This window comes from Drosophila miranda (genome assembly GCF_003369915.1).
Source record: "Drosophila miranda strain MSH22 chromosome Y unlocalized genomic scaffold, D.miranda_PacBio2.1 Contig_Y2_pilon, whole genome shotgun sequence".
NCBI lineage: Eukaryota > Metazoa > Arthropoda > Insecta > Diptera > Drosophilidae > Drosophila > Drosophila miranda.
This window is the reverse complement of record NW_022881614.1, coordinates 35733391-35751210: the sequence shown is the minus strand read 5'-3', so window position 1 is coordinate 35751210 and position 17820 is coordinate 35733391. Positions and strand designations below refer to the sequence as shown.

General features: G+C 42.5%; 3 protein-coding genes and 1 pseudogene across 3 annotated transcripts; 2 read left to right on the top strand and 2 right to left on the bottom strand.

The window, feature by feature from the left end:
* Window positions 1-2087: 2087 nt before the first annotated feature.
* LOC117193195 lies at window positions 2088-6824 on the bottom strand (annotated as a pseudogene).
* A 1042-nt stretch (window positions 6825-7866) lies between these two features.
* Window positions 7867-8647, top strand: LOC108160561. The gene is made up of 3 exons (XM_017294636.2): window positions 7867-8164; window positions 8216-8506; window positions 8561-8647. The coding sequence occupies exons 1-2, from the start codon at window positions 7930-7932 to the stop codon at window positions 8437-8439; spliced, it is 459 nt and encodes a 152-aa protein (XP_017150125.2). The 5' UTR covers window positions 7867-7929; the 3' UTR covers window positions 8440-8506; window positions 8561-8647.
* A 3470-nt stretch (window positions 8648-12117) lies between these two features.
* Window positions 12118-13156, top strand: LOC117193367. The gene is made up of 3 exons (XM_033398086.1): window positions 12118-12210; window positions 12376-12543; window positions 12612-13156. Exons 1-3 carry the CDS (start codon window positions 12153-12155, stop codon window positions 12851-12853), a joined length of 468 nt encoding a protein of 155 aa, XP_033253977.1. The 5' UTR covers window positions 12118-12152; the 3' UTR covers window positions 12854-13156.
* A 1901-nt stretch (window positions 13157-15057) lies between these two features.
* LOC108160914 (zingipain-1) lies at window positions 15058-16158 on the bottom strand. Its single transcript, XM_017295191.2, has 2 exons — window positions 16048-16158; window positions 15058-15984 (listed from the first exon to the last, which is right to left on the bottom strand). Exons 1-2 carry the CDS (start codon window positions 16141-16143, stop codon window positions 15073-15075), a joined length of 1008 nt encoding a protein of 335 aa, XP_017150680.2. The 5' UTR covers window positions 16144-16158; the 3' UTR covers window positions 15058-15072.
* Window positions 16159-17820: the final 1662 nt, after the last annotated feature.

The following is a 17820-nucleotide window of genomic DNA, read 5'->3' as shown; positions in this document are numbered from 1 at the left end:
CAGACTTCTGTGATATGTCACTGCTACAAAAATATTTCAAAACTTCGCCCCGCCCACTCCCCGCCCACAAAAGACGAAAATCTGTGGCATCCACATTTTTAAAGATACGATAAAACCAAAAACGCAGAATCGTAGAGGATGACTATATGTTCTAGAGTGTAAAATCTCAACCAGATCGTATAATTATTATAGCCAGAATCAAGAAAACAATTTCATTCTTTCTCGCTCTGTCTCTCTCTAACACACAGGTTTCATGGTCGGTTTTGCCAATTGCAAAATATGAGTTCAAGGATCTCAGAACCTATAAGAGCCAGAGCAACCAAATTTGGTATCCACACTCCTGTGATATCGGACCTTGACCGTTTCGTGTCCAAATTTCGCCACACCCCCTTCCGCCCCCGCAAAGGACGAAAATCTGGGGCATCCACAAATCTCAGAGACTATTACGGCTAGAGTAACCAAATTTTGTATCCACACTTCTGTTAGATCTCACTATAAAACGTATATCTCAGAATTTCGCCCCACACCCTTCCGCCCCCACAAAGGACGAAAATCTGTTGCATCCACAATATTGCACGTTCGAGAAAACTAAAAACGCAGAATCATAGATAATGACCATATCTATCAAATTGCTGAATCAGGATCAGATTGGATCATTTTTGTAGCCAAAAGCAAGAAATCAATTTGCAGTGGCTACGCAGCGCCCGACTTCACGCTCAGACTGATCTTCTGTCTCTCTCGCACGCATTCTTTGTCGTGTCGTTTAATATGAGCGGCGTCTGCCGGAGGGGAGCCATATTGACTTAGTATCGGGTAGAACTGTAGAGTTGCGGTGTCCGCAGCAACTCACAACGTTCCCCCTCGTTTTTATCGTTCTAGCAGGCTCGCGCACTTTTCCGAATCTAAGCAAAAATTTTCCTTTACTCTTCACACTTCACTTCAACCGCTAGGTTGATCAACGTACCTACTTCCTGAGCTTCGCTAGAAGCTACCAGTTGGCTCAGTGTCCAAGACGAAAAATAGCGAATGCCATTCTGCCTCGACACTCGGACCCTACTTTCTCTGCTCGACCCTTTAACTGTCAACTTCCATTACTCTTTCCTCAGATACGATCTTTGACCTATAGGTGGCGCGTTTATTTTTCTTTTTCTTCCACCCCCAGTGCTGTTAGGACGCACAGTTGTACCTGAATTTTGGTCTGCCGAGAAGCTATCCTATTCCCCGAGTGAATTTCCCCAAAAGCTACAGGGCACTTTACAATCGAAATGATCGTCATTCAATCATTCTAGCAAATATTCCCACGAATTTTCCCATACGATCATCCTCGCCTCTCACAGGTTGTTACACACCAAAAACATTTGTAAATTCCGTTAGAATCCCAGCAGAACAATGAGAGACCGAGGTAGGGAGAGTGAGAGATGCTGAGAAATACTTCTCGAAAAAACTCCTTTTACACATTCCCTCGAATCTCGAATGCTATTCCATTCCCCAATCTCCAATTTCCAATATTAATTAGTACAACTTTTCACATACACATACACACACAGACACAAACACACACACACAACTCTCGCTAATGACAGCCACAATTGTATTACATTAAATAAACTACAAATAATAATAAAAAAACAAAACCAAAAAACATTTGTCTACTGTGCTAAAAGAAGAAAATGATAATAAAAACGAAATAATTTCACAATTATTCCCCCATGCGTCTCGTTTTTACGGTCAGACTCTACTCTTCCCTTTGCCAGCAGAAGCTCCAGAATGAATGCCACATTCAAAAGTATTGGTAAGGGTGAAGGAATGGTGGTTGGAGGTAAGGGAGCGCACTCTGGACGAGGAAGAGAGTGGGAGAGAGCCGCTGGAAATTGTTTTCCTCATTGTGGTTATAATGTCATATCATATCATGCAGATTCAGCAATCTGGTAAGATGGTAGAATCATTCTTTGATTTTGGATGCTCCTTGTGACGGCGCAAAGAGGCGTTCCGATATTTGGAAATACAAAGATACAAGATGTACACACAAATTTTTTTTGGAAATGATCCAGTCCGATAGGAGATCGATTCGAAAAGGTCAGTTGGGATTGAAATTTTCGTTATGCTTAACAATTTATTTTAACACAAGTTTTATATTATTTTACAGAACTTTCATGGTATTACAAAAAATGACCTTACGCTAGTAATTAAAATCTAATTTATCTAGATGACGTGTCTCGTTATGTGCAAGATTTCATTCAGCTGGTTCAATATATGATCGTTTGTCGATTCAACCTTTAGCTCGTTCATATGTATAGTATGTGGGATACACTCTACTCTCTAGCAGTAGATCATGTGTATCAGGGACTTCTGTGCAATTATGCCTATATGGTGAATGCAAACGCAATGCTAAACGTATTTTACAAGACAAATGTGTAAAAAAAAATTAGTCGATTACAGTAAATTATAATAGCATATTACTCTTAAGAAGTTCTCTCAGTTTGGAAATCTCAATTCACGAAAATAAACGTCAGGATTTAACGATTAATATGACAAAAAAATCATAAAGTGCGCGCGAACCTTTTGAAAAATGCCCTATTCCGCTTAGGTCGAGTAGTCCAAGGGTCCGGCTCCGTTCTGCTGCATACGCACGGACCGACGTCGCGTCGAGATGCGGGCAGGCCCCGCCACTACTCCCGCTTCAGTAGACTCGGGGCATACTGCTCCAGATTCCACGCTCGCTAATGTTGTCTGTGCAACAGCGGTCGCCTCTTCGTTGACCATTCCAGTGGCAGAATTATCGAGGATCAGTGGCGTTGCACCGTAGCTGCTACCGTCGCTGCTGCATGTAGTTCTTCCTCCAATTGGGAGCTTCGTCGCGTCGGCATGCCTCGCAGCTTAGACTTCTTGGGCGGCAGTATTCTGGGGGTACTCACTTCCCTCACCGTGGTCATTTCCTCCACACTGTAGCTCACAGGGGTCGGTGTCACCATGTTCGTGGTCGTCTCCTCTTCGTAGTTCCTCTTGCGTGCCAATCGCGCGACATTTCCATTCCCATTACCGTTGCTATTGCTGTTGTTCACATCATCGGGCAGAATATGATCTCCGGGAATAGAGCTGGGCAAAATTTGTTCGTTGTTATTAACGCTCCTGGTATCTCCGTTCAGATAGTCGGGATGTGCGGCTTTGCTTTCTAGTGCGGCGTTCTCGTCGATCGGCTCTAGTTTTCCTATCGTCGAGGGAGTCGGCGTCTGTGACAGCGACATCTTGTTGGTGCCGTTGGTGGTGGGTGGTGCCATCGCGACGGTATCATCCTTCGTGTGAGCCTGCTTCAGCTGAACATTGTCTTTCTCCAGCGTTTGTATGCGATCGCGTGTGGTCTTCAGTTCCTGCTGCAGAAACAATATGGTGCTCTGCATGCCCTCCACATCCTCGTCGAGCTCTTGCAGAAAGTCATCCAGCTCTGAGAAGAAAAAGAAAGAGATGTCAGCCGAAGCCAAGGCAGGAAAATACGCCTCAACCTACCCGATTGTGATTTCTTCACCTCCTCGCTGAAGCTCTTCTGCATGGCCAGTTCAGTCTCTAGCTTTGCTAGCCTTCCGTTCGATGTCATCTTGCCCAGTTCCTCGTTCTCCTGGTAGAGCAGGCGGCACTTGGCCATCAGCCGCTTGCCTGTGTTGGAGTCCGGCGTAAATTTCCATGCAGACAGCTCGTTCTGGGTCTCCTCCAGCTTGGTCTTTGTGGCCTTTAGCTCTTTCTTGAGTCGCTCAAAGAGCAGATTGACAGCCGGATCCAAAAGAGCGGTGCGCAGCGCCAGGGCTGTCGGTGCCTGCTGTGCCTTGTACTCGGCAATTTGGCTCTGACCGGGAATCAGAATTAGGTGTGTCTACAACAGAGTTCGGGCTAACCTACCACATAGTCCTGAAACTCCTGCTCCTTGTTGGCCAGCCGCCGCATAAGGATCTTCTCGCGACGCTGGGCATCGGCACAGATCTGCCCCATGCGTACCTGCTCCAGCTTGAGGGTTTCGATCTCATCTGCAGGACGGAAAACAAAGTTAGGGTCTGTGTTAGCAAGAGATTTTCGGAGCTATTCGTGAAAGCCATTCGCCTCACAGATCAGGCGGCCAATGCAATTCTTTTACACATATGCCATTGCATTGCCATTGTATTTTTGAACAATTATACATGGTATTTTACAAGTTTTTGGGACAGAGTGTGTGTGTTTCATTAAAGGGAACTTAATGCGAGATCATACCAATGCGTTGCAATCTTTCGTGTAAGTTCGTGACATTCTTGGTGGAAAAGGCCGCAGCCGCCGCCGCCGCCGTCCTTCGCTAGACTCTTGTTGGGCGCGGAGGGGGTTGTCACGAGTCACGGTTTTTTGAGAAACTTGAACACGATTCATTCTTTATCTGGCACTTATACATATCATATCGAATCATATATTGCTTGCTTTCTTGGGCTCTTGCTTTTACTTGCATTATTTCTCGATTTCGCTTTTCTTTCTTTTTGCAAACACTGTGGGAAACAGCAACAAACGGTTGAACAGATTTTATTGTGGCAGAACGGAAAATGATTTTGAAAAACACTTGCAAAAAACTCGATGCACGCACACATTTTGCTCAGAAAGCTCTCTAGGAAAGCTTTCCACTCTCTTCTATTCATTCATTCAGTATTGCATTGCTTTTGCTTAGCGGCATTTTCGAACACTCTTTTGTGATATACAAAAAGTTTATTGACTTTGGTATTTTTGTTGTATTTGACTTTTTCTTGTTGTGCAAACACACTTTTGTATTTATTTATACAATTAATTAATTTATGCAAAAAATTCTGCTTTGTAGAACTCGCCGTGGTGCCTGCATGTGTGCGTGCATTTGTGTGTGATTGCGGCCTGAATTACAGTTAATTAACTGCTTAAATGAGAGCATTCTTTTTCGCTAGCAGATTTGTTGTAGCTATTATTTAATGACACTATTTGATTGCTTATGTTATCGAAACAGCAACAAAACCGCATCATGCACACCGAACACACAATACACAGGCTGAGCTCTTTGGCGCCTTTTTCATTTATTTATACAACTTTGAGAGTTCTTTGGCCATGATTTTATATATATTTTTGGATTATATTTTCTCTTTCACTGTATACCGGGATAACACAAAACTTAAACAGAAAAATAATTGTGATTTATTTGTGCGCTCTCTTGTGCTTTTTTATATGTAACACACTCGCCTTTCATTGGCGCTTTATTCATTTATAATTTCTTTTTGTTTTAATGGAATCAAATGGGAGAGAGTATGGCAGAGAGACGAGAGTGGCAGATAGTAAAAGAGAGAGGGAGATATATATATATATATATATATATATATATATATATATATATATATATATATATATATATATATATATATATATATATATATATATATATATGGATGGTGGGGGCCAGAGACACGTTGGCGGCTCTGCTCTGGCACGTAGGCAAACGAAAAAGTGGTCGAAACAAAAACGAAAAACTAACTGTACACAGCGACGCCGAACGAGAGAACGCGAGAGATTTTCGAGTTTTTATTATATTTTGGTTTGCATTTTGTTATCATTTTTATCAGATTTATATTTGATTGTTCTTTTGCACAACACTTTACAACACTTTTGCTTTATTTTATTCATGAAGTTCATTACATTTTTGTATTTTCAATGAATATATTTTTTAATGATTTATTCATTTATTAGCTTATTGTTGGGTTATAAACTCGTTTAGCGTTCATTTCTCTGGCACTTTCACAATTTCTGAAGTTGTATTTAAAAATAAAAATAACAAAAGGTTACTAAACGCTGTTGGAAACTGTTCTTTCGCAGAGAGTGTTCGCTTCGAGGATCATATCGTGGCACACACGTGGAGTTCTTTTCCGAATGTTTTTCATAAACAATTTTTCTCCTGCGCACAAACCAAGAGAGAGTGCAGGTGAATCGATAGGGAATACTTACAGGGTATATTAAGAGAGAGAGAGAGAGAGAGTTCAAATCAAGAATGGGAACTAGGCAAATTATGAAATTATAATACAGAATTTACACAAATTTTTACACTTTCGTTTCTGTTCTTCCCGCTCTTTTTTTGTATATAAAGATAGAGTATATAGGAGCCTTGATTACTGTTATGTATAATACCTTCGAGCAGACGCTGGCGCTGTTCGGCGGCTGCAACAGCCTCTGCAACAGCGGCATGCTGTTGTTCTTGCTGCTGCAGTTGTTGGCGCTGTTGCTCCTGGTTGGGGGTATGGTGCTGGTGGTGGTGCGAGTGGTGCGGATGGTGGTGCGACTCCTCGGACCCGGAGGGTGTGGGCGATGCCGGGCCAGAGGGCGGCACGCCCCCTCCACCAACACCTCCCGCGCTGATGCCACTGCTGGAGCCACTGCTTATAAGGTTTATGTTTTGCTCGTATTTGGCTGTCGACATTTTGTCGTAACTGTTCATCAGCGGTCTCTGATCGTCCATAGTCATTGCAGCGACACTCATAACTCGCTTTCAAAAGGCTCTTGCTGTTCGTGTTGGGGGTCCTTTTCCAGCGTTGTTTTGCATATGGGGCAGAAAAAATTACACACGGATGCACCACACTGCCAATGCGTACACACCAATGGCGACGCGGAGGCAAGAGCGAGAGAATTTCGTTGCCCACTTACAGATGCCAAAAACACGTACTTGCACGTTGAATTATTGATTACGTGGTGGATTGTTCATTTATTATCACTTTTTTTATATTTTGATGTGGTTATTTGCACTTTGACGTCGATATTTTACAACTTTTCACGCAACGACGCAGTCAAGCTGAAATTTTAAAACAACATGGCGTCCAGTGTGACCGCGGTCTGACCCCTTAGAAAAATACGGTCTCTTTTTAAGAATATACCAAAAAATATACCGATGACAAAAACGAACTTAGCCCACTTAACCCCCTCTATTTAAACAGTTTAACGACTTGTTGTAAATGGCGGAAAATAATAGTATTTGTTTATTCTTCTCGTAGATTTTCTTAACAAAGCCACGATATTTTTCACCTCAACCTCATCATTTATTCCAATGCATTGAATTTAAGTCCTTGTCGCTCATTCGCTTTCAAACAATTTATATTTGGCGCGCACCTCTCGGCTCTTTTTGCTCTCTCTGAATCAGTTATGAATCGGTGTCAACAATCCCATTCCATGCACAAAAGTCGCGGCAACATTAATTTGTATGAGTCAGAGAAAACGCGCAGCATATCCCGCAACATGGGCATTCTGCATACCCTAGGAAAATGTTTGTCATCCCAGTCTCTCATGAATGCAGATAATAGTCTGTCTCTGTTTAAAAGGTATTCCAACGATATTTTGCAATTAGTGGTTTTCTTACATATTTCAAAAATGCGTATCGGGATCAGGATGTACAGGAAACTAATAAGAATACATCTTAAATATATCAATTTGAGAAAATTTCTTCAATTACGTTTTAAAAACAGTTGTATCTTAACATTCACTTAACGAAATAGCCATACTTCGGTTCACAAGCATTGAGTCTTCAAATACCAGCAACATTGAAGTGACAACATTGCGTTTTTTGTTGTTGAACTTTTTTGCTTAAACCGTCTTTTAGTCAAAATACAATAAGATGGAGTACTAAAAATTAGTTAATCTGGTATAGCATTTGTTCATCAATGGGATAAAACTATGTGGGCAGGGTTGACGCTTCTATCTAGCTAGTAATATTCAACGGAATATGAAAATCGAGGTATATGTATATGGCATATGGATAATTCGTCAGTATATTTACGGTATATATTAAAAATAGACGGTATATTTTGGTATAGTTCTTAAGTCCCACGGGCAATGGGTACGCGGTCACATTGTGAAAAAACGTGCTGTTATACGCATCAGCTGATTCAGCTGGAATTTCTTGCAATTTGTTTTGAGCGCAATATGGAATCGATTCTACAGGTGAAATTGGAACAGCCCAATATCAAGGAACGTTTGAATTTGCATGTCAAGAGGCGGCTGCAACAGGATGCAGATACCCCAGCCGAGAGCACTGAGTTATTCCCTGATCTGTCCTGGCAAGGAAAGCGTGGCAAGGCGAAGGAACCTCTGAAACAACGCAAACCGTATCAGAAACGAGCGGAAAAGACTAAAACGGAGACCACAAAGTGCAAGAAAGGTAGATTAGTGTAGAGTCCAGAAAGAGATAGGTAATATTTCACAATTTCAGCCACGCAAATCGCCAGCCCAGCGCTGGAAGCGGGGCCACTGGACGAGCAGGAGACGGAAGCAGTAGGCTCCCCAGAGGCGGCAGAGCATAAGTCCAATAGCCGAGATCGCTTTAAGAATGCGGACATACTCAATATGGTGCTGAGCTCCAAGAAGCGAGCCCTAATGCAGGATCCCGAGGTTCAGGCATTCTGGACTCGAATCATGGCAGCCATCAAGACCTAAGGAGGTGCGCCAGACTGTTAGCCGCAACTACATATCTCTGTTAAGTGCCGAAACGGCTATTCAAAATGTATGTTAATGGGCATGCTCTGTTGGTAGCGTGGAGGCAATGGTTTTTCAAAAGTTTGTTAAATAATTGTAGAACTGGAATTGAATGTTCCTTGTCTCAGTGCGCAGTCTCCGCTCTCCCATCTTGCCGGCCGATGCGGTGGCCTGCGTACAGCTGCAGATTTTGCGCTCAGAAGGAATTTCACCGTGTCTGGGGTTGCATCGCGTCGCGTGACCTCACAGAAAAGCAAGCCAAATATAATAACACTTCAAAATATATCAAAAAAATTGTGTGTGTTTGTCGAACCCCAAAAAGGTAGCTGCCCCGACATCGATCAGGTCCACTTTCCAAACCACAAGCCTGCCGGCGATTCCGCAATCGAGGGCCCATCAGTTGGCGATTAAGCCGTACTATTAGATAATCCCGCTTGGGGCACGGGCTCCGGCGCGTTTTTCTATCGATTTAACTTTTTTCGCTTGGTTTCTTTTAGGGCGCTCATTCTCACGCTCTCTCGGTCGGTCTGCCAAAGCTCATGGGGACAGCAGGGTGTATATATATGGTGAGGTATTTAGGTACTTCTCACACGAGAAAGCAGCTGAACCATACATATATGAGGGAACACTGTCGCTCTCTGTGAATGACTCACCCTGTATAAATACACCTTAGGTGACTGACTGACTAACGCTCTCTCTCTCTCTTTCTGTGCACGCTTTGACTTTGTGCTTCGTCCTTGCGATAGAATTTGCACTGAAATCGTACTCCACTCACCGACAAAGCCCTTCTTTTCGTTTTCAAAAGTCGGACGTCAGCTTGAAAAAGTTCGAAAGAAACCCCAACCCAAGGAAATTAATTCCGGACTCCCACATCATCATCCGCTCTTATGTAAATGAACACAACGACAAAAGATATAGTCGACATATACTCGTAGAATATATCGTTATGGAAAGGCAGACATTTGCGAACTATATAAAATAGTGGTAAGGGCCTGGGCATTATATAACAGTGAGAGTAAATGTGAAAAGTGACTTCAAAACAAATCAGTGAAAAGTGTAAAGCGAGAGCGACAAAATGATTACAAAACAGTTTGAAAAAATGAAAAAACCCTTACGTACATAGTATATGTATAAATGGAGTGTAATAAATCCTAATTGAATTGAATCTAAAGACCACAATCTTGTATAATCAAACCAAAAAAAAGAAGCTATATATTACTTAACCCTTATATTATTTTGATAAAAGAGTCATATCTAATACAGCGAAATCACTTCAAATAAGAACAAAAAAACGTATTGTCTGTTAATCCAAGAGACCTGCACCCTGTACATATACTTGTATATTATATTATACAACCGAGAGTGCAGCAGATATGTACCTGCCGAACCAAACCCCATCTACCATCTACGAACCACCTGAACCACCACCTGAGCAACTATTTCGTTCCACTTATTCTGCCTAGTTCGTTGGGGCTTGGCTTCTTTTTTTTAATGGCTAAATCGATAGGGTATGCCTTTATGCCAATTGTCTGACTATTTCATAACAAAAGAAAAAAAGAAAACGGTGGGAAACAGACCCTGACAGACCAGACGCAAGGCAGTAGATTACTTGAAGGAACATTTCCCGCAGGAAATGCCATGCAGCACAATGAGGTGCCACTGAGGGGGAGTCACGGTATGGTATGGTCTGAACTAGGTCATTCATTGAATTTTGTGAAGCCACAGAGCGGGAGGGAGGCAGGCAGGCTGGAAGGGAGATTCATATGAAGACGGATATGGAGCTTTGTAGAGTGTTGCATGCCATAGAGAATGCAATCTAATCGAAAAAGGCACATCTAATATTTAAGGGGAAGTGTCATAATGGACACACAGACACACTCGCCAAATGCCTCTGCCGTATGGCGGGGGTACTCTACTCTTCCGCCCGACAACAGCATTTTGTTGTGATTGACGGGTCCGACATGACAACAGCCCCTTGACTACCATATTGATTGGCTTTTCATTCGTTCAGCTGTCCATTTTTCATTTTTCTTCTCCACATGCCCTGTGTGTGTGTGAACTGTCTGAGTCTGTATGTGCCAGAAACCCGAATTCGAGGCGTATGCGTAATATTTCCAACTCTGATCATATTTTCCTCTTCCGCTTCCCCAGCAGCTAAGCAATTGGAGTGGTGCTCTACTAAGGCTTCAGTGCATTGCACTTTTCTTGATTACGTATACGACTTGGTGCTTGTACAAGTTAATAGAGGAGGAGACGCAGTTGGCTCAAAGGGGTGTCTGGTGTCTCCCTCACAGGAATGGCGGGAGTACTTTTGTAATTACTTTTGGCCAATAGAGACTTGACATGGAAAGGGAAAACTATGTACATTGACTTTTTTCTGCCCCTTACCAATATATATTGGTATGTATTTGGTATATTGTTCCGTTTAAAGGAATTGGTTCTTTTCTTATCTCATATCGGGTAATTCTTCATTTAAGACCGCTTTGATCTTCCGTCTCAAAGGTAGTTCCAATAATAAGTCTCTTGAGCTTAAGTATCAGAGCTTTGAATGCTCAACAACTTTAACGGTAAATTGCTTTTACCCCCGTTAAATGTACCGTAAATTGCTCCTGTATAGTGCACCATCCGCTGTGGGCCGTGCCACAATCACAATTCACTCGAGGCGACACCCGAGGCCAACTCGACCAGGCCTGAGGGGAATGAAATGGCAACGGAAAAGCGCTTGCGATGACAAAACTATTAAAAGATTACCCCGATTGGCGGGTATGCGAGGGAAGTGGGTGAGAGGGAGGTAGAATGGGTTGCCTAGCTACAGGGCAGCAAATGCAATAGGTTCCTCATCCGTAACACCCACTCTACACGAAGGAAAATCAATGTTTAAGCCATTGGCCCACTAAATCGTAGATAGTAATCATGGAAATCCTATTAAGTGTCCATGCTTCCCATGAAAATCTCATAAAAAGCCACGGCACACATTCCATTAGTGCTACAAGAAATTAATAATAAATCTCAAGTTTTAAATTATTTGAAATTCACTTTGAGCCAGGGCAGTGATCAAGCTTGCCGCCAAGAGCATTGGATTGGCTTCCACAGGCCCACTAATTGGGTCGCCCGAATAGGTTCCACACAGAGCGCGTCATTACAGTTTCGTTCCAATTCTCTTTGCCTTAGCGAGTGGAGTGCAAGAAAACAGAGCGAGAGAGAGAGAGAGCATCTGATGCATTGCGCCGTCGCATTTATTACCTCACACTTTCTTGCCTAACCCCCTCGCCACCAGACCATACTGTCGAACTGCACTTCTTTCGTAGCTCTCGTTTCTTTTTTTTTTGGTTTTGTCTTTCCTATTTGCGTCCCACTTTGCTCTGCCGTTATTCCCATTCCTCTTTGCCCTATTCCGCATAGCTTTCGGTTTATTTTTGCCCAATGGATTTTCACTTTTCATCGTCGGGGTGAAGAGATGAGAGCGAAGCGAGTGGCAGAGTTGCGGCAGTTCGGCAGTTCTGTTTACACAGAATTAGCAAATGCATTCTCATTTTCCAGGCTAACATGATAATCTAACAGAAAAGGAAACCTCAAATTGTTCAACGAAAAGAGAGTTTTTTTTTGGAGAAAGAAGAGTTTTAAAAGAGACTAAGAGCATAAGTAAATAAACGAAAAACCCAAGTGCAGAGAAAATGTCGCCGTTCATGAAGAAAGTGTTGTTGCTGTTAGGCGTGCTCTGCTGCATACAAGGTAAGCCCCACAGTTTATGCAATGCAAAAAAGGCAACCCTGTCCCGACCGACACAAAAACAGCCCTGACAGTTGACAGCCCTGAAATTTGGCGAACTGTACCTGTACCTCTACCTGTACTATATAACGGTGTAACCCGCTGTTGCTTTTCTCTTCCCGTCCCCAGTGTCCACTGCCCTGATGTGCTACGACTGCAACAGCGAATTCGATCCTCGCTGCGGCGATCCCTTCGAGCCGTACTCCATTGGAGAGGTCAACTGCAGCAAACAGGAGCCCCTGGAGCATCTCAAGGACAGGTACAAGCCCACCTTGTGCCGCAAAACTGTGCAGAAGAGTGAGTCATTGTCCCAATACCCCAAGTCCGATCAATATAATGCTAATCCTTGTGCTTTCCCATCCAAGTCTATGGCAAGACCCGCATTGTGCGCGGCTGCGGCTACATTCACGACGAGCGCACCGATGTGGAGTGCGTGCGGCGTTCGGGCACCCACGATGTGGCCGCCATCTACTGCTCCTGCACCAAGGACCTGTGCAACGGCGGCAACTCGCTGACAGCCCCGTGGATGATACTGCCTCTCGCCCTGGCCGCCGGCTGCGCGCTCCTGCTGAGCTCCGGGCACACAATAAAAGTCCAGAGCTCATAAATTTAGCTGGGATTTAGCGCTTTCACACCTCCAATTGTATCCACTTATTTTTGCCTTACTTTCGATGGTTTTTCTTGGCCTGGTGCAGGTCCGGACTTGATGCTCATTTAGTTGCGTAATTTAATTTAATTTAATGTGTTAAATGTAAAAGAACTAACAATAAATTGAAAATTATCTTATGGTCACGCATTATAAACAGCAAAAGAGCATAACCGAACAAAAAAAAAACAGCAGTTATTGGGGGCAGTAATACAAATAAATCCACATTTTCCCATAGCATTATGTTCGAAATTAAAAAAAAAATACAGAGAAACTGCCAGTAAATGTCTCCGCCTGAAAAATTTCAAAACTTTAATCCAGAATAAAACTTGACAGAGCAAAAAATATAATTAATTAATTTTTGTTGCGGCGAAACATCTGAGAAGCCCAACAAGAGAAGAAACCCAAAAAAATGTATAATTTAACACCACGACAGAATAGGGCAACGGCAACCCAACCCTAGAAGGTAACCCCTTCGTATAAGCTATGCGAAAAACCGAAGGTAAACTAATTGAGAACATCTATAGAGCATAGTATTTGAAATAATTAGGATTCCGAACTAATAGGAAGCCAGAAAAATGATTTATATGTAACTCAAGAAAAGCATAGGAAGGAAAATTAATAAAAATATATATATACACATATATATACATACATTAAATAGAAAGAATGGGAAAACTATTTACAAATCAACAAGAGAATCCATAAAATTAGCAACTAAATTATGAAATCATATTTTGTCCATTTTGAGCTTCATACAAACAAAAATCGAAATAGAAAACTAACAAAATAAATCTTCCTAAAATTTGTCAAAAGACAAAAGAGTCTTTTGAAAAGACTCATCAAACTTTATGTCATTGATCCGACCGGCAGATACAGCAAGAGTACAGTCAACACAAAAACGGTAGCAAGAAAATGAGCAAGGTGGAAGGAAAACACTAGCCAACACATCACATGACACATTATATGACAGCCGTTAAGAACACATCATTTTGTGTAGGAAAAGCAAACAAAAAAATTTAATTATATTTATATATCATCGTATACATAACAGAAATTGCATAAAATATATAAAATTATATTTATTTAGTTAAATATTATTAAGAATTATATGGAAAGCTAATAAAACTACAGAAAAAAACGTGAGCATATGTAGATAAACTTAAATAATTTTAATTTATAAAAGAAAGAAACAAACAAAAATCCAAAGACAAATAACAAAACACTTGCCGTTGTACCGTAATTTAAAAAAAATGGAGGAAAGGAAAACAACCAGAGAATAAAAGGAAAACAAAATGCAATTCTCCAACAAGTTGAATAATCTCAGACTCGTACATAATTTAGATTCGATATTCCAGCTCTCAGAGCTCCATTTTATTCGTTTATCACTGCAATGCAATCCATGACAGATCGAAAAACTTTTCAACAAAATTCAAAAATAAATAAATATAATAAAAAGATTGAGAAACTCCAATACGCATTTGAGCACATTCACAGAGAAACAAAACATGAAAAAACACGCTGAAATTGATAATACTCGTATATAAAAAAGAAAAGATAACGACATAATAAAGACATGAGTTGGCAGCGTAAATCATATCATTGAGCTTTGCTTTACCAGACACGGAGGCGGGAAGAGATTCTAAACTAACATTTAAACATTTAAATGGAATACGAGTATAGTATATGGAAGAAGTTTCTAGAAGTCCAGCAGCAACAAAAAGAAATAACACACACCAACAAAATTATGATTTTTGCTGCGTTGCCTGATTTGAATGTTCTCTATGTATATATATATATACCAAATATATATATATATCGATTCCATTTCCATTTGTTTCTTAGGTTTTTCAAACAGCAGCACACAAAAGGAAATACATACATATTATGCAAACAGAAATATAACAGAACACAAAAAAAAAAGACAAGACATTAAATGAAAATCAAACAAGATCTTTGAGAAAGAATAAAGCAAAAATTATGTGAACTTGTTAATTTTTAGCATTTAAGTCTGTAAAGCTCCGCTTGTAGATGAAAACTCAATAAATAAACTAAATACAAAGGGAAATCGAATAAAGCAACGGATTGAACAGTATAACAAATAGCTTCGATTGGCTCCTAAATTCATTTTTATTTCGTTATCTACGTCGATTATTAACTGAATCAACCACCGTAACGTGTTACGAGTTGGGGAAAATGGCGTTCTTGGCGATCGGCTGGCTGGCGCTGCGCACGATCCTGATGTAGCCCTGCTCGCCCCATCCCGTGCCGAATGAGTTGAGGCACTTCCAGTAGTTCAGATTGGTGGCGGCATCGAAGCCGTAGCCCACCACCAACAGGAACTGAGAGCTGGCGGCCATGGCGGCTTTGGTGGGCGGCTGGTAGACACCGCTCGAGTACTGCATGAAGCCGAAGGTCGCCGGATTGTACTCCACCACTACGGGTATGTCGTTGGACACGTAACGCATGAGGGCAGTATCGTCGCCGTCGGCCAGGACCGAGTAGCTGGTCAGCTGGACGCCCACCCCCACCGACGGGGCTGGCAGGCACATCCCCTGCTGCTTGAGAGCTGGCGTGTTTGGATAGTCCTCGGATGGATACAGAAGCGAGTACTGGGTGAGGTAGTCGAAGGCCGACTGCGGGGCCTGCGTGCTGCAGCCGGCGCCCATGCCAGCGCAGTCGATCAGCTGCTGAGCGGACAGCGATTGGGGGGAGAGATTTCCAGATCCAACGGCATTAATGATCTCCACGGCCTTGGCCGCGGCATAGGTCCAGCTGCTGCTGCAGTTCACGCCCTGGTCCTCCACCGTAATGGTCAAGCCCAGGTCCGCGACGATGTCGTACTCGGCCGGCGGCGCCTGCGTGGCTACAGGAGACACGGCATTCGAAACGGTGGGGTACACGGCCTTGGGCAGCAGTGCAGCGAACTGGACCAGGCGTATGTCTGAGAATTGGCTCACCGCCTCGCGGTAGGTGGTGCGATTCCTGTCCGCCTGGGCATTGTGCTGCGTCACTTGGTTGCGGTTATAGATGAAGTAATAGTTGGCAAAGGACCTCGCCGAGGTGGTCGGGTAGATCTTTGCATATTTGGCCTGGGAATACGATTTTCGTCTAATTGCAAGAGCGGAAAGCGTGGGAAAATGGTTTCAACCTACCACATATGCTTCGAAATCGGCTAAATCCTGGCCGTGGTTGAAGGCCCATCCTGCGCCGGCGGCGAGTAGAACAAAACAGAGCACCAACTTGAGCATGACGAATTCCGAAACTGATGCCCGAAAGAACCACTCGACGGGCCTTATATACGGACAGTTGTCGGTGGTAACTCTCCTTCTGATTGCAAACGCAAATACAATAGAAGTAAGTCACTTTCGCAAGAAAAGTGTAAATAGATTTCTATGCGTCTGCCCCTGCCCCTGCCCCATGCCGAGCAGCCTCGAATTCGCACTTGCCCCACGGCAGATGGAAGCAGCAGAAGACACTCGTAACGTGACGATAAACCCCGTTAGAGGAGAGCCTCAAGAAGCGTCCAGGGTGCGGCGCACTATTTGCCCAATAAACTTGTCAAATGAGCCCTCGTTCCTCGTTCCTCGTTTCGATTCGCCAGCTCTAATCACGCCCCGTTTAGGGGTTCTCTCTCTCTTTATGGGCAGGCATGATTAATCATATTCATGGGCCTCTTGTTCATGGGCCTCATAAATATTGCAACATTTATATGATTGTTTGTTTGTTGTCTTCTCTAAATTGTTGAATACCAAGTGCTAAATTATGTAATTCAGAGATTTTAGCCAGCGGAATCTGGCGATAAACTGTGCATCTTGAGACGAGACTTACTTATAACCACATTAGTCGTTGAACTTTTCAGCATCTGCGCTTAGTAAATGGACCAAAAGACCTGGCCAATAGGAAGCTAGTGTGTATAAATACATTTGGCTAAATGAATGAGTCTGGCCTGTATTCTGAGTCGATTCAATTAGCATTCATCCAGTGCATATACCGAATTACCGAATATACTCAATTATTAGTTGATTCGTGTACCCAGAAGTCGATGCGTTTTTGGGACATATGAGATGTGTGTAGAACCCAGAATTCTCAGAGCAATTTTCCCTTTCTAATACTGTTATGAAAAGCGTTCCCTATCTATTAAATTTGAAACAAGATTACTCAGTAAACTTATTATATTCCAAGATACGGAACGTGGATAAAAAATGGACGGAAATTCACTCTCATTTAATATTTATTAAAAACATGTATATTTTATTGTAAATAAACCATATACATACATGTACATTTACAAATAACCATGCGATGGCACCAACCACAATACACATCTTTACCTCATGCCAGATTCGTGTTCGAAAATGTTCACATTTGTGAACATCTGGTTTTGGCCCAATCCAAGTTTGTATCAGAGTCCATGGCGGGGGGAAGTCCCCTCCAACCACCAACTATATAAATCTAAGCCCCATCGTCGAGCTTTGCTTATAACCTGAGCGGAGTCCGAGTCGGCAGCATCTTCGGTTGGATCTGTGAACGCGAAAGAGATATCTCTCGAATACGTATATGTTGTAAAAGGTGATTGGCTGTTTTTGTGTCTTTATGTTTTTTTATACCCGATACTCAAAATGAGTATTGGGGTATATTAGATTTGTGGTAAAAGTGGATGTGTGTAACGTCCAGAAGGAATCGTTTCCGACCCCATAAAGTATATATATTCTTGATCAGCATCAATAGCCGAGTCGATTGAGCCATGTCTGTCTGTCCGTCCGTCCGTCTGTCCGTCTGTCCGTCCCCTTCAGCGCATAGTGCTCAAAGACTATAAGAGCTAGAGCAACGATGTTTTGGATCCAGACTTCTGTGATATGTCACTGCTACAAAAATATTTCAAATTTTCGCCCCGCCCACTTCCGCCCCCACAAAAGACGAAAATC

Excerpts from the sequence above, each read along its gene's own strand:
- LOC108160561 (XM_017294636.2), top strand. The coding sequence starts at position 7,930 with ATGGAATCGATTCTACAGGTGAAATTGGAACAGCCCAATATCAAGGAA. Across the intron at positions 8,165-8,215 it reads GACCACAAAGTGCAAGAAAG|CCACGCAAATCGCCAGCCCA; the intron begins GTAGATTAGTGT and ends TCACAATTTCAG.
- LOC117193367 (XM_033398086.1), top strand. The coding sequence starts at position 12,153 with ATGTCGCCGTTCATGAAGAAAGTGTTGTTGCTGTTAGGCGTGCTCTGC. Across the intron at positions 12,211-12,375 it reads CGTGCTCTGCTGCATACAAG|TGTCCACTGCCCTGATGTGC; the intron begins GTAAGCCCCACA and ends TCCCGTCCCCAG. Across the intron at positions 12,544-12,611 it reads CCGCAAAACTGTGCAGAAGA|TCTATGGCAAGACCCGCATT; the intron begins GTGAGTCATTGT and ends TTCCCATCCAAG.
- LOC108160914 (XM_017295191.2), bottom strand. The coding sequence starts at position 16,143 with ATGCTCAAGTTGGTGCTCTGTTTTGTTCTACTCGCCGCCGGCGCAGGA. Across the intron at positions 15,985-16,047 it reads CCGATTTCGAAGCATATGTG|GCCAAATATGCAAAGATCTA; the intron begins GTAGGTTGAAAC and ends TCGTATTCCCAG.